The sequence below is a fragment of the Nuphar pumila genome, chromosome 4 (assembly GCF_984573655.1).
Source record: "Nuphar pumila chromosome 4, dmNupPumi1.hap1.1, whole genome shotgun sequence".
Taxonomy (NCBI): domain Eukaryota; kingdom Viridiplantae; phylum Streptophyta; class Magnoliopsida; order Nymphaeales; family Nymphaeaceae; genus Nuphar; species Nuphar pumila.
This window is the reverse complement of record NC_143252.1, coordinates 109,983,469-110,005,693: the sequence shown is the minus strand read 5'-3', so window position 1 is coordinate 110,005,693 and position 22,225 is coordinate 109,983,469. Positions and strand designations below refer to the sequence as shown.

The 22,225-nt window shown below is 38.0% G+C and overlaps 2 protein-coding genes and 1 long non-coding RNA gene across 3 annotated transcripts in view; 1 reads left to right on the top strand and 2 right to left on the bottom strand.

Moving 5' to 3' along the window:
- Window positions 1–3,687: 3,687 nt before the first annotated feature.
- On the top strand, window positions 3,688–11,277 carry LOC149840534 (uncharacterized). Its single transcript, XR_016431396.1, has 9 exons — window positions 3,688–3,888; window positions 4,571–4,646; window positions 8,034–8,082; window positions 8,197–8,240; window positions 8,921–9,027; window positions 9,108–9,167; window positions 9,360–9,423; window positions 10,935–11,029; window positions 11,106–11,277. It is a non-coding gene; the product is annotated as an uncharacterized LOC149840534 (long non-coding RNA).
- Window positions 11,278–13,447: 2,170 nt separating this feature from the next.
- LOC149840533 (chlorophyll a-b binding protein 7, chloroplastic-like) lies at window positions 13,448–14,870 on the bottom strand. The gene is made up of 5 exons (XM_090003194.1): window positions 14,780–14,870; window positions 14,500–14,682; window positions 14,381–14,418; window positions 13,753–14,267; window positions 13,448–13,635 (listed from the first exon to the last, which is right to left on the bottom strand). Exons 1-5 carry the CDS (start codon window positions 14,833–14,835, stop codon window positions 13,618–13,620), a joined length of 810 nt encoding a protein of 269 aa, XP_089859320.1. The 5' UTR covers window positions 14,836–14,870; the 3' UTR covers window positions 13,448–13,617.
- A 2,281-nt stretch (window positions 14,871–17,151) lies between these two features.
- LOC149840532 (NAD(P)-binding Rossmann-fold superfamily protein) overlaps window positions 17,152–22,225 on the bottom strand; it is a 33,370-nt gene continuing 28,296 nt past the window's right edge. The window contains exons 13-14 of the mRNA XM_090003193.1: window positions 18,302–18,351; window positions 17,152–17,790 (exon numbers count right to left, since the gene is read on the bottom strand). Of these exons, the coding sequence (XP_089859319.1) occupies window positions 17,657–17,790; window positions 18,302–18,351 (184 nt within the window). The 3' untranslated portion in view covers window positions 17,152–17,656. The remainder of the gene's footprint in view (window positions 17,791–18,301; window positions 18,352–22,225) is intronic.

The following is a 22,225-nucleotide window of genomic DNA, read 5'->3' as shown; positions in this document are numbered from 1 at the left end:
GTGCATCAGCCGCATCCTTATACATGTAGTTTTTTCGTTCCACCCTTCCCCCTGTTACAAAAGTAACAATGAGGGGAACAAAAGTTTCTCGATGAACGCACCCATGAGCTCTTCGGTCTCCGACACCGCCCGCTCCTCCTGCAAGAGCGTCTTCAAAGGAAGTCGAGGCGAAGCAAATGAACATGAAGAAGAAGGACCGAATTCGATGGTCGGAGGAGGAAGAATTTGTTTCGAATCTCGAAGAGTGGCCAAATTTGGTCGTTGGCGAAGAACTCATCGATGGAGATGGTGTCGAGGTCATCGACGGAGGAGCTGAAGGCGTTGAACTCGAAGTCCTCATCATCGTCGACGATCAGATCGAGAGAGGTGTTCAGGAAGTGATCAGAGTGGCCTTTGAAGCTTGGGGAGAGGGAGGTCAAGTGGCTCTGCGTCTGCATCGTTTCGTTGCTAGAAAAGACGGCCTCAAGGGACAATCTGGTCCTTGCCGCCATTAGTTGTCCACCACCATCGTCGCCGACCTCTATGGCACTCTCTCTCTCTCTCTCTCTCTCTCTCTCTCTCTCTCTCTCTCTCTCTCTCTCTCTCTCTCTCTCTCTCTGTGTGTGTGTGTGTCATCAGTTGACCCTCTATCTTGGGGTTGAATTAGGTCTCGTTTTCATGATTTTTTATTTTTTCTTCATTTTCTCTCACATCTACATTGTTGTTGAGTGATATCTATTTAATTTATTTGGTTAGAATGGTGTTGGAGAATGTCGCAAAGAAAGGAAATGATTGTGGGTTTGAAGTTTTGAGTAAAATTTTGATTGTTTTGGTGAGTTAATGTTTTGTGCATAACATTTTTTGCATAGCTTGTAATTGTATTTTTTGTTGGCCAATAAATTCGCTTTGGTTTTAGTAAGGGAGGTTGTTGAATCTTTAATTAGCAAGGGTTTGGGATTGAATTAGGTCTAGTTTTTGTGGCATTTTGAAGGAGGAGGTATCCCTTGCTTCCTGTTGTTGGATTCCCCTGTTGTAAGTAGTTATTCTCACTGTAATACACAAATACACACCTATTTTTTTGTTTGAAAAAACCCCAATTTTGTGTGAATGTCATTGTTACAATCCAATCATGCATGTGGCTGATCCTAGTGTATCAATGGGGTTTTTGTCTTCAGGATCCTTTTGTAATGACACTTGACAATCATATGAATTATTTTCATTGTTATTATGAACTATGAAGTTTTCTATCTAGTTTTCTTGTTATTATGAACTATAAATTATAAACAATAAATTATGAGTTGAGCTTGAACATTTAGTTTCTGATCAGTGACTGATTTGATTTACTAGAATGGTGAAAAAATTCTCATGCATTCAGACATATCATATCATGGGGGTTATTAGAATCTTACCATTGTGGCAGTGTCTAGGCACAAAATGTTTTGAAAATGGTTTATGATTTAGGTTTATACAACCTTTTTGCAAATGAGAGTACAGATTTTGAGCTTCTTGCAATATAAATAGCAAGTTCATTGGGATCGTCCAACAAGAACTTCAAAATGCCTATATGTTGGTGAATTGCATATATAAACAATGTGCTTTACATGGAAACTTGACATTTAGTTTTTTATCAGTGATTAATTTAATTTACTAGAATAGTGAAAAAATTCTCAAGCTCAAACATATCATGTAAAAATATAAACCTAGGAGAGCACGAACAAAGTTTGTATTAGCTGGTATGATATATTGCATACAATAATGAAGAAAAGAAATGACTCAAATATGTCAGGGCCCTCCACCGCCTTTTTAGGTATGAAGTTTAATGTGTGCCCATTTGTTCTTGCACAATAATTTATTTCATATTTTTTGCTTCCACAAATTTTTCTATTATTTTATTCGCTTACGTCTATTTAGGTTTTGTTTCATTTATTTGTGTATGCTCTTGTTAGACCAACTGAACAGTTCTCTTTTTGAATTAACCATTATTCTTATTAGTTTCAATTGTAGTAAGGCTATGTTTGAGGTTATTTAAATGAAAAATGTGTTGTCTTGTCATCAAATGCAAAGTTACATTGAGGTGTCTGTGATCAATGGTGATGATTATGAATGCAAACTTTAGAAATACTGAATGGGTTAGATTAGACTTATTTGGAGCAAAAATCCATATTCGGGGCAAAAATCCCATTCAAGATCCATATTTGGGGCAACAATCCAATTTCAAATTCATATTTAGGGCAAAAATTCATGATTTTAGATATAATTTCATAATTTGATCCATATCCGGGCAAAAAACCATAATAAACTTGTTAAAACATGTAAAATGGTGGACAGATCAGGTCATACGATTCAAAATGAAGTAATTCGACCCATTATCCATGATTGTCCAAGTTATCTGCACATCTTCATCAAACAACGGACATTTGAAACATAGCATTTGAGTATGGTCCAAACAAACGTTGGACTTGAAACCAATGTTTTGTTTTATTCTTTTTGTTCATTTCGTCCAACCTTGGACAAGCCATCAAACATACCCTGTCGGATGAAGCAATGGACGGTAATGATGTTAAATATGGTATAATAATAATCTGAGCATAGCATACCCTTTTATAGAGCAGTAGGTTGAGAAAATGAAGTTTAATGTGTGCCCATTTGTTCTTGCACAATACACTTGTGGATTTCCTACTCATGATGTCCCGAAAACTTGGTGGTGTTCACAAGTTGCCCCTATTAGATGACTGGAGTCCTCATGGGCCTTTTATCTAGGGATGGTAGTGGACCGGGGTGGATGTGGGGGACAACGTCTCCATCCTCACCTTGTCTCAAAATTCTGCCCTCCATCTTCGCCTTCATCTCCGCACAAGTTTTGATTTGAACCTTCATCCCCACTTTCATCTCCGATTCCTGTCCTTCATTCCCAATCCAAACGAGTCGAGGTAGAGTGGGGCTTCATTTTCCTGTGGTACACTGCCATCCCTAAAGAAGGATGTTGAACCATCAAAGAGTATTCTAATTATTTTACTAACAGGCATTGAGGACTACAACATTGAATAATAAAATTTTAAGAGGATTAATTTTTTTTTATATTTTTATTTTCTAATGACACGTCATCTTATGGTGTTTGATTCAATTCTGAGAGTTTTTGAGAAACCGATTCACCAGTTGAACGGATTTCAACAACATTGAATAATACTCTTACATTCCTAAAATATGTACTTTTTCTTTTTTTTACGAGGGTAAATAAATATTTTAACTCCAAAGGACAATATAGAAAACTAAAAAAAAATGTTGGAGGTTAATCTGCTTAGCAGTTTACAGAAAAATAAAGGTCCATATCAAGAAATTCAAAAACATTAGGCCGTTTTTTGGATTTAGGAGCAAAAGATTGGCTCTTAAATGCAAAATATTTCCTGTTATATGATACGACATTTTCCCACAGCGATTGACGAGCCAAACTTCTGACAAATTCTAAAAGTAAGAAAATGATTTCCTCACACTTGAGCCAACTTTTAAATTAAGCCGGTCAGTATGGAGTTTATCTCAGGAATAACCTGTCATTTATTACGTTACGAGACACACTCGTATCGACACTATTGGTGAACTTGAGTTTTGGGTTTTACATCTTGTCACCGAACAGTTACAATTCCAAATCTACTTTTTTAATTATTTTCTTTCCCGTTTCCCCGTCCCTCTGCTGCATTCGGGGATGAAAGCAAAGAGAGAGAGAGAAAAGGAGGAGAAGCTAGGGCTTGCTGCTCCGGCGATGATCTGGAAAGACCTCCTCCTCGTCTCCGCGTCCGCCCTCCACCTGTTCTCTGCCTGGAGAAGACCCTCCTTCCGCGTCCAGCCTTCCATGAACGGCGTCATCGAAGATCACTCCGTCCCCGACCCTTTTGATCCATCCAAGCGCAAAGGGTGAGAGTTTCTCCAATTTTTCTCTTGAAAAATTGAGGTTTGTAGAAACCCTTTTTTCCTAGAATCGTCCTGAAGTTTCGCGGGCGTGCAACTGGAAGGTTGGCGATTTCGTTGCGATCGATTCCAGAATTTTGGTTGGTTTTATTTTGAAAAATTGTGATCAGTGCGAGAATTTTGTGTGTTCGCCGCCGAATTTGTGGAGTTTTTTTTTTTTTTTTTTGAGATCATTATAGCAGACTTGGAAGGAAGCAGTGAAAGGTGATATGAGAATTGTAGAGTTACCGGAGTTGTAGCTCTAGAATAGGAAGGAATGGGGAAACGGGACTCATAAAGCGGACTCCGTGTAGTTGAAAATATGATAACGGAAATTTATGGATTTTTTCTTTATTGTGAAGTGTTTATATCATTGAGAAGAAAGAAATTTCGTACAATGGGCATGCTGCAGCTGTTTCTCGATTTTCTCGTTCCAAAAGGCTTTACGTTCGTAGCTGATTTGCTTTCGGTGGTGTAGTTTGTGTTATAATTTTTGTCTTCTGTACTCTCCTTTCCTTTTGTTTGTTTGTTTGTTCAAATTCGGTGCTTTTTGACGAATGAGATTCGTGGTGAAAACGAGAAGTTACGGAAATTGTATATCACCCGAATTAACTATTCTTGGTTATTTTTTTGTGCGCTTTATGCTCAGATATCTGTCATGGGACGACTATTTTATGGCTATTGCTTTTTTGTCAGCCAAGCTTTCTAAGGATCCAAATAGGCAGGTGAGTATACATTCATGATTTTATGTTTTTGAACTTGTTTCTTTCTACTGATGAACCATGCTCCGTTTCTCTTCTTCGTATATGTCTTGGATGCATCTTGACATAATCAATAATGAAGGACTAGTTTAGGGTTGGGAAATGTTAAAAGCATGAAAGGATTTTCTTGGACGTATTTGTAATACCTATTGAGTGGGTTCTTTATGGTGACAATTCTTGTTGGTTTGTGATTCAAAAACTAATTTACTTGTTGTTTCCCAATTTAGTGATTCAGACGACTTTAGTATTTTGCTAAAAACGCTACACTACCTAGACATGGATATGGGTGTCAGTGTTGGACACAGGTACAATAACTAGCTTTGTTAAAAGCTAGATGCATGACACACACACACACACAGATATATTTTCACATACACAGAAGATTAAGACTTGTTTGAGTTTCAAAACACAAAAGGAGAGGATGTCAAATTGGTGGTGCATTATATGAGACTAATAATAAATAGTATTTGATTCCATAATCTTCCTTTGCTGATTCAATATAACCAGGAAGAGCTGCACAATGCAATATGCTTGTAACCAATGTTATCAAAAGCGTGCCTCAAGGCGCAAAAAGCGTGCCTCACCTCAAGGTGAGGCACCTTGCACCTTGAAGCACACTTAAAAAGCATAAAGCCCCTGAGGTGCATGCCTCATGTCGAGGTGTGCCTCAGTCAAATGAGGGTCAAAGCCCTCGTTTGACCCTAAATATGAGGGGAGGCCTGATACTTAGGTCTCTCTCTCTCTCTCTCAAAATGAGGAAGAAGAAGAAAAAGTTTCTCTCTCTCTCTCTAGAGTTGGTCCTAGTTTTTTTTGTGACTTTTTTATGTTAGTCATTCTTTTTTATTTATGTTAGTCATTCTGCTAACACAAGGAGTGTTGTTCTTATTATCTATATACTCTTCTGTTTGGACAAGATTGCATTTTTTTTGTCCCTACCTGCACATTTATATGAAGGTAGTAATTTGTGAAGAGGAGTTTCCTAATTATGAGCAACATATTAGTAACAATATGTATTTCAAGTAGGGGTGGAAAAATCTGACCCGACCCGCCAACCCGCTTCTTAGCCGGGTTAGGCTTTGGCTTAAACGGGTTCGTGTCATAAACGGGTCGACCCGCCTAACCCGTTTATTAAACGGGTCGTGTTCGTGTTAGGGGTATGCCAACCCGCCAACCCGTTTAATAAACGGGTCAGGCGGGCGGGTCAACCCGTTTACACGAACCCATCAACCCGCAACCCGTTTACACGAACCCGTCAACCCGCAACCCGTTTGACCCGTTTAATAAACGGGTTCGTGTCGTAAAAGTATAATATGTATTTTTTTTTTGTGTTTCTAATTGTGTTATTCGGGTTAGACAGGTTATTCGGGTTACTCGGGTCGGTTATCGTGTTTATGTTATTGGGTCGGTTATCGTGTAATCGTGTCATTTCGACCCAACCCGTTTATTAAACGGGTTAACCGTGTCGTGTCGGGTTACCCGTTTAATAAATGGGTCGTGTTCATGTTTGCCACATCCGACCCGTTTAATAAACGGGTCGTGTTCGTGTTGAGGTATTCTGACCCGCCAACCCGACCCACCAACCCGCCGACCCGACCCGATTGCCACCCCTAATTTCAAGTTAAAGTGATTTTTATATTTATACCCTAGTCAGCAACAATATTAAAATTTGAAAAAGAATACAAACAATAATGAAGAAAAGAAATAATAGATTATAAAAGTATTTCTTTTATTTATTTGTATTTTTAGGTATTTTTTAAAGTTTTTTTAAGCTAAAAAAACTTTAAGGCTTACGCTTTACGCCTCGCTTTAATTTTTGGTGGAGCGCTTCGCTATGCCTCAACGCCTTTCACAACATTGCTTGTAACTTTATATGAAGTTAATGAAACTAATCATGAATTGTATGTTTACATCTAAAATGGGAAGTCTAAAAACATAATAGAAAAAAAGATGTGAACAGTGAAAGAACTTAACAGTCAGGTACCTAAAAGTCTTGGTGTAGGGTGTCGTCAAAAGCAATGTTGTTTGTATCATATGTATTACTTTTTAGAAAACGATATGATACATGCTCGTATCGCGATATCTGTGTATCATATGGTATGGGCCTGTATCGTATCATATTGTACGATACATGGTGTATCGTACGATACTGTGTCGCGCACTTTAAAAAGGGCTGAAAAGTAATTTCACATTTTTGGGTTTTAAACACCTCTTGAGGGTCGACTCCCTCAATTTTGTAGAAGCCATTAGAGAGGTATCCATGCATTCTAAGAGCCATGAGAGCGATTTGGGGGACGATCTGTGCACAAGGGAGAGGGATTTTGTGATTTCATGAAGAATGCATTTTCACCATTTTTCCACTCAAGTGAGTTAAGGTAAAAAAACCCTATTAGTATTTTGTATTGTTCTTGTGAAATATTTGATGATTGATGATGTCTTATGTAGCTCATAGAGACATAAATGCTTCATATGTGATTTTATGATTGCATTTCATCATTGTTTCGTGTGTTATGATTTTTTAGAATTTTTGCTATTTTTCTATTTTTTATTTTTTCTGTTTTTTTATATCTTTTAATTTTTTTTTCGAAATTTTACAATTTTTTACTATAGATATGATACATAGCTTATTTTGGGTACCTACAACATTGGTCAAAAGTGTGTTGACATGGACATGGCTGGTTGGTACAAGTGTCCAGTTAACATAGTAAAGATCCAGTAAGTTTAACAGGAAAGTTTCTTGGTTTTATGTTTATGGTACATTTGTTTTTTGATTTGGTAAAATCAGTTGCATGAAGTCCATGTTTAAGGCCATTTCTCTGAATACTGAAGTACTGGCGCTGATATTGTGAGGAGAAAAAACACATGAGCAGTAACACTAAGTTCTGATGTTTAAACCTCTCAATAGTGGTGTGCTTCCTTACCCTATTTGGGTGGCTAACCTGTTTGTGCTGATTACCCTATCTTTTCCTGTTATTTCATTTGACCTTTTCTGGATATAGCCAAAAGAGTTTTCATCATAATGTTATACTATGGAGAATGATGATCAGTTGATATGCTGAAATGTTAACAAAAGAGAAGCTGAAATCACAATTCACCAGCTTAGAAGGGAATGATTGTGCAAGCACAAAAACACTGAAATGCTAGTCTGAATTTTTCACTTCACATAGTGGATCTAACCAGTATAGGTATATATTGATGCCTCTTTAGTGTGAGAACGATGTGATACCTTGCTTTACATTCACATGAATGCTGGAAGCATGCCAGACATTCATGAGAGAACCATCTACCTATGATAGAGATCGAGATATATTCTATTTGGGGAGCTTAATTTGTCATGACTTTTCCACGTTGCAGGACATGATGTGTATGGGATGATGCCTTCAATAACAATTTATGCTCTGTGGTTTGTCTTCTTTCTGTTTTTGTCATGCATTATTTACTGTTCTCTTCTCCTGCTTTTTCTTCCTTTTTTTCTCAATGAATATATTGTCTCAACATTCTTTCCTTTTTCTTGTAGGTTGGTGCCTGCCTGGTTAGTCAAAATGGGGTAATACTTAGCAGGTTGGTTATTGAAATTTGATCCCCAAAGCGATTTTACCTGCTCCTGTATTTCGACAAAAATAATGGTTTGGCTTATAATATGGTTGTGATGCTGGTTGAATGGAAATTTCTGATTAATCATGATAGTTTCCAACATTACAAAATCTGTGACCATTTCTGATCTGAAGCCTACATTGTATTTAGCTTCCTAAACGAGCTTATATTCAGTAATTTATTTCACGGGAGACATTTCGTGTACCAGTCACCACAAGCATGCTTGTAAACCCAGTAAATTAGTGGTGAACACAGATGAGGTTTTGAACTTCTGGCTGCATGGATCTCTTCAGTTTTCTGCTTCTGGGTGCTGCATTTGTTGCTCGCTTCTCTGATTTATTATGAGAACCAAATCTAAAATAAGCAAAAAGTCCAACAAACTATTGTGACAAAAACAGGGTTCAACATGGAAACTTGAAAGTGTTTCTTAGGTTGAATAATTTGAATTATGTTGAGCATATTAGTGATCTCAAAAAATATTTGGCATATATTAGGCGTGTGTTTTATTTCTTGCAGTATACTCTTGCTATCCGTATGTGGAATTCATGAACTACTTGCATTTTAAATGGCTAATGGGAGGTGTAGGAATGCTTGATCATCTTCTTTCTCCAGCACAGTTTGTGTATTAATTCCTCTCTTATGTGCAGATCTCATTCAGTTTGAAGATCAAATATGTGACTAAACTGAAACCATTAATTGAAAGTGGGCAAATTGCTTTGTGGGTTGTTCAGATGATAAGCTACCTTGGGCAAAGGTTTGTTATCTACTTTGTATTGTTTTATTGTCCAGCTCTAAAAGAGCTAATAGTAAGTGCCTTTTCTTCTTTATTTTCAGAAGTCTTTGACTGGGAATCCATTGGAAACAAAGTACCCTTAAGTTATACAGAGCCTTATGGTATCAGCTTTTGATTTAGTCATTATATTTTATGCAAGAAATGAGTATATATGCTACATTTAAATTGGTTCTAACTAAAAATATTTGTGGATAAATTAAAGTTTCTTTCCTTTCATGTTATTATGTGGGCATACAAAGTAACTATTCATTAGATCCTGATAATTTTGACTTCTTTTATTCTCTTTTTCACAGTTATGTATGTCATGCTGAGGTTAATGCTATCCTGGATACAAATCATGCATCAGCTGCTGGACAGGTTTCTCCTACTTGTGTATTTCAGTATATGGGAACTTTTTTGAAGTTGTTTTCATGTGTCCTGAACATTGTACATGAATGCATGTGTACTTATCCATGATATTTTCTTCTCTAAAATTTATTTAGCTGCTTATTTGAGATCCTCTGTTGCATTCTGATTCTTTGCTAATTTCTTTATAGAGTCTAAATTCTGTTATATTGACCTATTATATTGAAGTTGTTGACCTGTTCCATGGTGAAGCCAATCAGTACAGCAAACTCCCTTTTTTTGTCTTTTTGGGAGGCCTTCTATTATAGCCAATAGCTCTGATCTTCAGTTGTTTTGAAGTTAAAGCATTTGTTGTACTAGTAAGTTAGGTTATGACTTGATTATAATCCTGATGTTAGAGAATAAGTGCATATTGATTAACATGTGATAAAGTGCTCATCTAATCAGGGTACCCTTTATGGCTAGAGAAGGACCATGTTTTACTTATTCCTTTTCGCTTTTTTTTAATTGCTACAAACTCAACTTTTGTGACTATTTTGCCATTCTAGATCCAGTGACTTGACTTCACAAATCTAATTTTTCTTGTTTTATATACCGAGGCTTTACGTGACAATGTTTCCTTGCAATGAATGTGCCAAGATTATCATTCAGGTACAGAAGCTCATGTTACACTATACTTTTCAGAACTACCTTGTCGTTCATTGTAATGTTGTTGCATATGCAAATCATTAAGTATATGAAGATAAGATAAACATAGTACATATTTAGTCGGGGAAAACATCCGTGCATAAGTACATGAACTTATAGTGCTAAACACTTGACAGATTGAAACGTTTCTGAGAGAAATATGAAAATATACGATTTAGTTTCTTTTGCATATTGATTTGACATCATTCAATATGAGAAATGCTTTAAATTGCATCTCACAGGGGTATCTTATGAGACTTTTTTACATGAATATAAAGTCTTCCCTGATGAAATCTTGAAAAGTGATGGACCAACTACATGTACAGAGGCTGTAAAAGACATGAGTTGGTACATGCTATGAATGAAGAACTGAGCTTAAACCTGGGTAATAGTACGATGACTGAAAAACAAAAATGTAATTGGTTGTAAATGGGTTTATAAAATCAAATACAAAGATAATTGGACTATTGAGAGGTACAAGGCAAGGTTAGTTGTTCAAAGGTTATATAATCAATGTATAATATGGGATCTTATCATGAACAGGCATTGAGTCTATCAGTCAAGACTGTTAGGGTTCAGTCCTTTTGTTATTGTAATTTCTGTTTTTAGTTTAGATTTCTTTGTTAGGTAATGGAAAGTATGGTTTGTTTTTTCCGATGGAAACTTTAGATATGTTGTCTTGCTGAAAATCAACCTTGTGGTCTTTGCTTTAAATGCTTGCAAGTGGTTCCGTTTTCTAGTTCAGATTTCTTTGTTATGGAGGTGATGGAGAGTATGATTTGTGTATTTTCAATGGAAATTCTAGACATGTTAATAAGTCTGGTTTATTTTTCCAGTCTGGTGTTGCAGAAGTTGTCTACTTCATTGAGAAATTGAGTTAGACACTGCATATATTGCTTCTCAGAGATTGTTGTCAATGGCAGGCATCAAGGTGAATCTCTCTCTCTCTCTCTCTCTCTCTCTCTCTCTCTCTCTCTCTGTTTGAAAGAAGCATCATCAACCTGCAGGTGAGGAAGCCTCAGCCGCAGATGCCTCACATTCTCATACAGTTTGAACAATCTTGATTTTGTATAGTATCTTTCCTCATCATATGAATATGAGGACTGCTCTTGTGTTCAAGAACTCATACTTCGTTATATTTGAATAAACTGCTTTTCATAATCAATCAATATCTTCAATTACTGCTTTTGATTATTGAAATTCACGACATTTGATCGTTTCTCTGATCTCCAATGAGTAATGATGTAATGCATGTGTTGAAATAGTCTCAGTTATCTCTCCCATAACCCAAAGATCCTACTAATGGTTTGGTGGATCGTCATGATCCTTACGAGTACTGGAAGTCATTAACTTTTGCTGGACGAAACTGCACAATTTCTTAATGCCTTTTACTGCCAGTAGACAGAGGGGCACTTGGATGTCTTATACATCCTGATTATGCTTTTATCCAGGGATTTCTCTTCTGGGAAATAGGCGAAGGGGATGGGTTTGTAATCAGAAAATCATAGGTGGCATTTGATTACAGTTCTAGGCAAAAATTTGGTTACGAAGGTTGGCAAATGTTCAAGATCTGTAAAATTGCTGAGACTCGAGTATCCAACTGCTCTATCATTGGGCATAACTCTTTTTAATGCAAAATTTACAATTTTTACTGTATCCATGTATATCTTGGGTATAAATTCATGATTAATGAGAAAAGGAAGTTCGAAATATTTTTAATGGAAGAATGTTGAAACACTGGCATTTTTTTTTAAAGGCTGATAGCCGACTTTAACACTATTTTCTATAGTTCGAAATAATTTCTGCAACTATTGCGTTATGTTATTGTTAGGGCTATCTTGATGGGACTCTTAATTTGGAAATGTCTTGGTCATAATTTCCAAGCACCTGGAAAGTGAAGATGCAAATAATGAACATTGATGCATCTAGATGCTTTCATTGCATCAAGGTCTTGCAGAAGATAGAATGCATGCGCATCCATAAAAAAATGAAAAGGAGGATCTGAGATAAAGTGTGCTTGAGGGCATTACTTTGCAGTTTTTTTTTTTCGAAAGAGAAAGCCTAGGTTAGGCAGACCCCTACCAGTTATATACCATGGGGTTCGAACTTGCAACGTCCCAACACAAGGTGACGTGCACTAACTGCTCCTGCCAGACAAGCGGAGCCGCAGTTGGTCATTACTTTGCAGTTTTGGATTGTAGGCTTGCCAGTAACACTGCTTTGAAAATAGTGCAGGAATCCAAAGTGAACATTTAATGACTCAAAAACTGACTAAAACATGTCATTTTGCTTTTTATTCAATTAAAAATTCTATTGAATTTTTTGGAGGTGTTCAAATCACAGCAGCTCTTCATCCTCGACAACTAATAAGGAATGGTTTCTCAGCAAATTGTGATTAATCGGAGAAAAAATCAGTTAATATTGGTTGAGCAACTCCTTGGCTAGTCATGATTAATCGGGTATCTAAATCAAGTGTGAGTGATCGGCTAAATCATTGTTAGTCTTTCGTATTAAAAATTTTACATATAATCTAAAAATTGTTTAGATTATGACATTAAAAACAAAATTATTGTCATGATACATAAACCAAGACATTTTTAATCAAACAAATTATATCAATTAATGAAATCAACATTCCAATTGGTAAGCCTATCATGTGAAATTCACATAAATAAAAGGTAAAATTGATGAAACTGGAAGCTTGAGATATACTTTTGTTTATTTAAATATATTCCTTATTTTTTTAATTGCTCTCTGATTTCATCACCTTATTTAAAGGTTAAAAGACAACGAAGTAAATATCGTAGCTACATAACTTTTTTATCATGATAAAATTTTCTTCTTTTAAATTTGTTTTTCCTTATAACCGTGGTCCGTGCTCTCTCTCTCTCTCTCTCTCTCTCTCTCTCTCTCTCTCTCTCTCTCTCTCTAGCGATATATCGGCTGAATCTACTTATTCAGAAAAGCAGCATTAAGTTCGGAACTTGGCTCCATAATGCAATTTCCTGACTTGGTTTTCTGAATAAGCAGATGCAAACCAATTATATGAATTAATTTCATTTCTTTCCTATTTTACTTTAAGTGCTTTCGTTTCCTTTAGTTTATTATAAAAAACGGGTGTTTCATTTCTACCTCAAATTCCTGCTTGAAATTTTTGACCAATATGATTTAGAGGTCAATGTTTTAGCTTTTTTTTTCTTTGTCTGAGAATTTCTTTATAGGCATCGATCTATTCCTTGGATACGTGATGTTCTTTGCTCTTCTTTTTTTCATTTAGTGAATACGTTAAGAAAGAGATTATGGCGCAGAACTCAAAGATTAGAAATGCTTTAATGGAAGCAAACACAGGTTTTTGTACAATGCATTAATTTGTTTACAATTCAGAGCAGAAGCATGGTACAACCCCGTATCACATGGTACATAAGCCCTTTGCAATTTAATTTCTGGCATTCCTTGTCAGAAATGCCATACAGCAAAACCTTTCTCAGAGACCAAGGGCAGTGGCATATGGATGTTCTCTCATTTGGGGGTGAAGGCCTGAGACATGGAAACATTTTCAACTATTTAATTCGACGCTCTAAATTAGTCAAAAGAAGAGAAAAATCTTGAAAAGGACTCTTAAAACTTGAAATGCAAATCAATTGCAGTGCTTACAGCAAAGATTGTAGCATGGCCAGGATCTGCAAGATGAGCAAAGAGATTGTCAATGGGTCCAGTGCCTGTGTATATAGCTTGGAACCAGGCACCCATCACAGCCAACATGGCCAACCTTCCATTCTTGATCTCCTTTGTCCTAAACTCCTTGATCTTCTCAGGAGAGCCTGTACCCCAATCAAGAGGATCAAACCAGAGGCCACCTGGGTAACCCACATCAGTCCCTGTGAGCTTGTTGTTGGGAAAGATTGGGTCTTGGTTGACACACCCTGGCTTGATGATATCAGCCCATCTCCTCCCCTCAGCCCACCCTATGAAGATGAGCTCCACCACAAAGAGGGTGGTTTTGTCTGTGAAGTATTCCTGTTCTCCAGCACTGTACCATGAGGGGGTGTTGAGGATGCCTAACTTGGTTAGGAATTCAGGGATGAATATCCCAGCAGCACCCAGCATGGCCCATCTGCAGTGGACTAGTTCTGCTTGTTGGTTCCATCTCAGGCTCTCTGGATCAGATCCTGCAAGTATTCATCTTCCAATTTTTCAGCATTGTTCTATCAACTGTCAAGAAATAGAAATTGGAAGAAAAAAAGAGAGGTTCACTGGTTCTGTCCCTTCAGGACAAACTCACCAAGGCCAAGAGGATCGAATCCAAAGTCTCCTGGAAGGCTGCATCCAAGGATACATGATTAATATCAAACAAAACCCTGCAGTCAAGTATAAATGGTGGATAAAACTCTAGAGATGTACCTTCCATCAAGCCATTCTGGTGGTGTGCTGCCAGGGAACCAGAGAGGCCTATCAGATGCGGCTGCCGCATTCACGGAGAAGGCTCTTGCGGTCACTGTAGTTGCCGATTTTCTGTGATGCAGAGATCTTCCAGCTAGGAAAGAAGCCTTGGTTGCTGCCAAAGAATTCCCACTCTTCTGTGAGCTGAAAAACAGATACATACAGATACACCTTTTGTGATAAGAACCAGGTTTATGGTAACTATATATATTTGATCAGTTTAGAAGTGAAAAATGCATGCCTGGAAGAGGAGACTGCTACAACAGCAACAGCCGAAGAGGCACACGCGGACGCCATTTTTTTATGTATGTCCTCTCTCTCTCTCTCTCTCTTGCTAGTGTATAAGAATGTGAAGAAAGGTGTAAGGGATCAGACTAGTTTAAGCATACAGGGGCTTATCCTGTCGGGATGGGAAGAAGACTCTGATTGGCTAACGTGGAGGCCAAATGCCAAAGCAGAATCTAGAGTTGGCTTCTCAGCCTCTTGCTATCAGTTGACGTGGAAGAGCCAAATTTGATGGTTGTGCCGGTTAGGGAAAGTACTGCTAGTGCTAGGGACTCTCTCTCTCTCTCTCTCTCTCTCTCTCATGGAGCCAACTTTCAATGGAAATCTGCCACCTGTACAAGGATAAGGTTACCTTTGGGTGTTTGATTGCGCTGACAGCAGCAAAAGGTGTTCCACCCATTTCCCTGTAGCAGTGGTGTTCGAAGCACTTGGGACAAAAACTGAAAAAGAAAAAGAAAAAAAAGAGCCTAGGACAAAAACTCAACTTGTCTAGAACACCTCTATGCCTGACCAGCAGTGTCCAAACAAGTATGTTTCACACAATTCTTTCGGAACAATCAAAATGCCCATTAGTTGAGATATGGTGAAAACTTTTTTTCTTTTTATGATGAGAAACCTGCCTAGAACAAGGGACGGGTGTGTTTTGGCGGGATGATCCCGCTCTGGAACAACATGGTCCCCACACAGATGTTGTCCGTGTTTGAAATGCTTTCCACACAGGACAACTTGCATTCTGCCCAGTTGCAAATGAGGGGGTACAAGAGTCGCAACCTCCGAGGCATGACTCTTGTGTCCAAAACATTTGTCACTCAGCTCGGCTTGTCCGAGCTGCAAACATTCTGTCACTCAAATGCACCCTAATGGGACACCCTTCCTACATAGTAAACGCTCGGCCATTGTTGTCAGTATCGGTGTGTATCTGCAGAAAATTGATACGATTTACTCCTGGATCAGCTATTTTTTAATAAATATAAAAAATATTTGTTTTAATGGCTTTAGCACGTCTCACGTTCTGATTGACACATAATATTTTTCTAATTATTTTTTGGTCAATTCAGAACTATTCACTTGAGTATTGGTATCGGCCGATTCCGATACCTACAACATTGTGCTCGACTACTAAGGACACCCACCAAGCAAGTCACCCAGATGGCCCTAGGGAAAATTTATCCCAGATAAGGCGGGGTTCCATCATCTTACCAAGCACTGAAATAACCACTGGGCAAACCGGGGTGGGCTTGGTGATGCAGACTCAGCTGTTGCTTCCAAAATCATGAATGGCTTACGCAAAATCAGGCTTGGTTTTTATTAGGATGTCTTACCTAATGCTTCATAGATTTTGAAGCCGGTGCTCGGATCTAGAATCTTTCAGGAAATTGAGCAAAGTTAGCTTGATCCCATTTTCCCTGCTGACACGAGTGACAGTAGCATCTTGTGTCCCCCCACCCTCTCTTGGTTAAGTTTGGCCTAGGTCTGTCGACCAAGCATTTGAGTGGAGTTTGGTAACCTGGGTCTCTCTCTCATGCAGTTCAAGACAATCGGGAAACTACAATTAAAATGATCACTTAGATCTCATATTGCTTGCCCAAATTACAACATGTGCTACCATTATCCACTACTAAACATTTTAGCAATTGGCCTCTAAGATTAACGCATAATTGTAAGCTACCTGTAGGCCAGATCCCTGGGTTAAACTTAAGCAGCAGAAACCCTGTAGTATTTGTTCCGACTTACAACAACCGATGTCAGTATCGTTACAAATCATCCAATTCGGTTGAATCAGCCCTTACTTTAATATTTTCATATTTTAAAATATTTTAATTATTTGTTTAAATTGAGAAAGTAAAAATGACTGATTCACCTTGATTCAGTTCAAGACCATACTGTTGACATTGATAATAATGCTTGAACTAAAACACCAGGTTTCCATGAAAACACATAAGAATTCTTGAATGAAAATTGAAGAGATGCAACTCCAATTCCTTCAGAAATGGTAAGATCTTTGGCGCAAAAAGAACGGGTCAATCTATATCATCTTGAATTGGTTGTCTTCTCTCTTTTTTGTATTTTCTTTTTTATTTTAACAATACCGAGTTGGGTTCTCCTACCAGTATCGAATACAACATGCTGAACAAGATTTTCTTTATGTAAAACTTGCTCGATGTAAATCAAGAAAATCATATGGATTTTATAAAACATGTGTTATGTCTCGAATCCATAGTCTTTCGATTGATGCAGTTGATAATGGAATCTGGTTTTCCTCATTATTTTCCAGATCCAGAATAGTGCGAAAAGAAGGGCCAAACTTGCCAGTTAATGGCCAAATGCTGCAGTAGAATAAGAAATTAACTACTTTTCTTCAGCTACATGATAATCAGAAGACAGTATTGTGATTATTGACCTTTCAATCAAACAACCCTTTTTCCTCCAGAAAGACCTACAAAAGAGTTTTTAAAACAAACCACCATGAAAAACCAAGGAATAGGGATGAACTCCAAGCACACCACTGATCCTCTGGGCGCATGTAGTTCCACATGATCGTACCAAAACCAACCCATGATATGAATGTCAATAACCATAAACACCATTTATGGGATGGCTATCCCACTGCCTTTAGCACACCACATTGAACTTTTCCCAGCATCTGTTTCTTAAAGATATTTCCGAGTCATCAGATAATCCAAAGCGCTCCACTCTATAAATCTGATTGTGAAAAACTAGTCCCCTTCTATCTTGCTGTTTTTAGACTTCAAAATTGCATGATGACGGACAATTAATTAATACAATTCCAAGCAAAAAATGAGCCATTGTACAACATCAGGGTTGGAGGTGGTCAGCTGGCATTAAGAGCATCCAGTTGCTTTTGAAGATCTTCAAGATCAATGGGGACTGCCGCTGAAGTTGTTGATGGATGATGAAAATCATCAGCATCTGGAAGCTCGCGTGCAAGACCATCTGGAAGAACATCTGCAGTGGTAGTTGTTGCTCAAATGTTAAAAAAAATACATACAAACACAATTTGGTGCGTAGAAGATGAAATAGCTAGAGATGTTGCCCAAAGCACAGGCATAGGCATGAATGCAGAAAACAAGAAACACCAGATCTCAAGTGGATTCATCCAGCACAATCGAGTTTGCATAATGCCAGCTTACACCAAAGCTCAAACTAGCAACTTTTCACATCTAGTCTTGAAGTTTAGTCAAATGCGTCATAGTTTTGCATTTCAATTGACATTCTTTTTCTGTCCGTATCTGAGACAGATTCAGGGACGCTTGTCCTGATCCAATTGACTTAAGCAAACTGGGGACAAACCAGGAATTCCAACGATAAGAATGCATGCAGGAATGAAAAGAGAGGTCTATACCCAGCTCAAACATTTGCCTAATCCCATTGATAATTGCAAACATAAACTCAAACAGTAAACAGATAATAACAAGGAAAACAATTAAAGGCATGCAAAACATCTTAAAGCAGTTACCTGAACTTTTGCAAACTTCAGAAGCCTCCACCTGACTATCATCAATAACACTGCAAAAAATAAAAGTAAATCCCTTACATTTGTCAGAAACTAACCCAGCAACTAACACAAAAATGACAGCATTTAGTAAGAATGCTGCTCAATAAAGTTTTAGGTTGCAATTTGAAGAGCAACATACTTCAGAATCATGCCATGTCAAGACAACATATTATGAGTTGCAACCACAAATTAGGTGAGCATAGGTAAAATACAGCAAATTCTTATGAAAATAGTATCAGAATCAATCATTTTTTTTCTAGTAGAAATTGTAAATTCATTCACAAGATTTTATGTTATATCATGCCGGAGCAAGCATTAGAAGGTGCAAAGTGGTGAATGGGAAAAATATGTTCATGGTAACACCATAGCCTTTCCGAATTCTCTGCTTTCACTCAACATGTAAAAGTATGATCAATGAGATACTATATGTTGTAAACAAAGACAACTCACAAGTTAAAAATTAGTATGAGAACCAATTGGCATTACGTTTAAATTAATTGTAAAATTCTTGAAGATCTCCACAGTAGAAATTTATTATCAGAAGAAGCAAGCATGAGATACAGATGACAGTGGTGGCCATGCTTGAGAGAAGGAAAATATGACTAAAAAAGTGCCATCAACCTTTTTCAGATTGTCATCTCAGATTTGGGTATAAAGATTACAACTTTCTAAACAATCTTTAAGAAAGTATAGTTTGAAGTCTCAAATTTTCCATTGGAAAATGCTCCAGCTTTTTAAGACAAAAACGTGCCAACCAAAGGAGCAATCATGCAATGAGAAAACAAAATCCCTATGAGCACTTGACAGAAAGAAGACCATAAAATGTGATTTATTTGGGAGGAAGGATGTTGCAACAGCAGCCTGCTTTCCTACTGTTGAGATTAAGAGGTTTTAAGTTTTAAGTTTGTTGAGAATAGGTGGTTTAAGTTTAAATCTTCTTAGTTTGAAGGTTATTTGAAATTTTTATTTAATAAGGGACTTAGATGTAATTTATTCTTTTGGCCTCTCTCTATTTTAACATAGAGAGCAGCCCTAATATGAATTAACAAGTTCTCTTATTGTGCATCTCTCTCTCTTTCTCTCTCTCTCTCTCTCTACCTCGGTTTCTGCGCATCTCACCTTACCTTCTACATGGTATCAGAGCAGTCGACCTTGGGAGCGTGATCTCGTGTTTTGCACTAAGTTCTAGTAATTACGGAAAAGGTGTGATCGATCTTTGTTTCGAAATAAGTGATACAGATCTGAGATCTGACAAATGTCATGACTCAGATCTGTAATCAGATCTAATGGTTACGGTGAATATCTATATCCATGTTGATAAGTACGAGTGTTGTGCAAAAGTCGTGAAACTGATTTTGTTTTGGCTGTCGTGATTTATGTGGCTGGGAGCAGCTGTCGTGAATATCTATATCCATGTTGATAAGTACGAGTGTTGTGCAAAAGTCGTGAAACTGATTTTGTTTCAGCTGGCGTGAGTTCTATTTTTCTGCGTGCTCACGTTATCGCTGGTTGTGAATATGGGTGTTGAGTTCATCTCAGATTCTATTTGGTGAGCAGTTGTCGTGATTTCTAGTTTTTGCGTGCTCATATTATTATTGGTCGTGAATCTGGGTGTTGAGCTCATCTTAGATCCTATTCGGTTGTTCGATTTCAGAATATGAATATCAGCAGTCGTGATTCCCTGTTGTGTCGTGACCTTTTTGGCCGAAACGTGTGTGTTGTGAAGGCAACATGTTAATATAATTTTTTTTTGTGGAAGCAGCAGGCGTGATTCCCTGCTGTGTGGAAAAATATTTTGTTTGTGGGAACCTTTTCTTTTGTCGTGGGAATCTGTGTTGAGTACTGCTACTGGTTGTCGTAGTGGCTGATGCGTGATGGTAACACACGCTATTCCCTGTGTCGCTTGAAGGCTGTCCAGATTTTATCTCTGGTATGGAAAATTGTGTAGAAGTAGACTTGCCTGACGTGTGATAGTCTGAAAGCCAGGCAACTCCTACTGAATCAACTGAGCTAAATCTGTCCTCAAAGCGTGTCAATAGTGGTAGAGTGGAGGTTGAATAATTCTACTATTTCGGGCATGAATCAGACACATCTTTATCGTGTTGGATGTGTGATCTTGATATGCAACCTATAGCCATCCTTTGTTGAGGTGGAAGGTTTTGGTCAAGTTTCTTTAAAATTATATTTGAAGTTTGGATCTGAACAGTCGACGGTCGTGTTTCTCAGATTTCATTGGTGAAGTCAAAAACTTGATATAGTCGGGTTCGTAGTTGATTGTGGGTGTGCGCGTGTGGTTGCTCCTGCATTTTGTGAATCAAGCCCAGTATTGTATATTATGGCTCAAGTGGTTAAATCAGATGCAGATTCCTCCAATGATTATGTAACTCTTAACAGGGCTGAATATAACAAGCTCCTTGATTTACGCTCATCCACTTCGAAGTCTTTTGTTGCGGAGGCTGTGTGCTCGGCAGGTGATGACCTATCTGGTCAAGGTGGTAGGTGGATCATTGATTCTGGAGCCTCCAGACACTTGTGCGAAAATTCGAGTAACTTTTTGAGTTTAAAACCTGTGACTGGTCAAAAAGGGGTATTTCTTGCTGATGGCAGCTCTTCCCCAATTGTAGGGCAGGGAAACATGTTTATTTCCCCTACTCTTCAATTGTCACATGTTCTTCATGATTCTTTGTTTTCACAGAATTTATTATCCGTCAGTCGAAGGACAAAAGAGTTGAATTGTAGAGTGATTTTTTATCCTATGGGGTGTATCTTTCAGGACTTGCTGACGGGGAGAAGGATTGGTGGCGGCTATGAGGAAGGTAGTATGTATTACCTACACCAACCAGAGGTTTCGGACTATTCTGCTGTTACATCATCCTCAAGTCCTCTATTGTGGCATCATCGTTTGGGTCACCTTCCAGTGACAAAACTTCATCGTGTCATTCCTCATATACCTCCTTCAATTTCTTTTCAGTGTAAAACATGTCAATTGGGAAAACATTGTCGAAGCTCTTTTCCCTCCAGTCAGAGTCCGTCAAGTCAAGGATTGTTTGATCTTCTTCATGTCGATGTGTGGGGTCCGAGTAGGATTCCTAATAGGTCTCAGTGTCGTTATTATCTAGTTATTGTTGATGTCTTCTCAAGGTTATCGTGGGTGTTCCTGTTAAAAAATCGGTCTCAAGGTCCTGTCATTCTTAAATCTTTAATTGCGGAGATAAAAACTCAATTTGATGTGTGTTAAAATTGTTCGCACTGATAATGATCTTGAGTTCAAATCCAAAGACTTACTTCAATTTTATTCTGCTAATGGAATTCAACCTCAATTTACATGTCCCCATACCTCCCAGCAAAATGGGGTGGCTGAGAGGAAACATAGACAAATCCTCAATGTTGCTCGGTGCCTTATGATTCAATCCAATATGCCTGCTTCATACTGGGGCGATGCGGTTTTGACAGCCGGTTTTCTTATAAATCGCATGTCGTCAAGCTCTGTAGAAGACCATATCCCAATTCAAATTCTCCATCCAGAGGCTCCGCTCTTCCCTATCCCCCCTAAAGTTTTTGGATGTGTGTGTTTTGTGCATAAGCTGGGTCCTGATCGAGATAAACTTGCTGCGCAATCTATTAAATGTGTTTTCCTTGAGTATCCTAAGAACCAAAAAGGATATCGCTGCTACGACCCTATATCTCATAAAGAGTATGTCAGTGCGGACGTTACCTTCTTTGAGCCTATTCCTTATTTTTCAAGTACTACTCCAAGATTACAGGAGAGCCTTGGTGATATTCTTCCTTTGCCGATTCCTCCCTTTTCGTTAGAGTCGCTTCCTCCTCAGTCCTTGGATCCATCGTCTGGTGTGTCTCGCTTCTGAAACCCTCCCATAGTATACA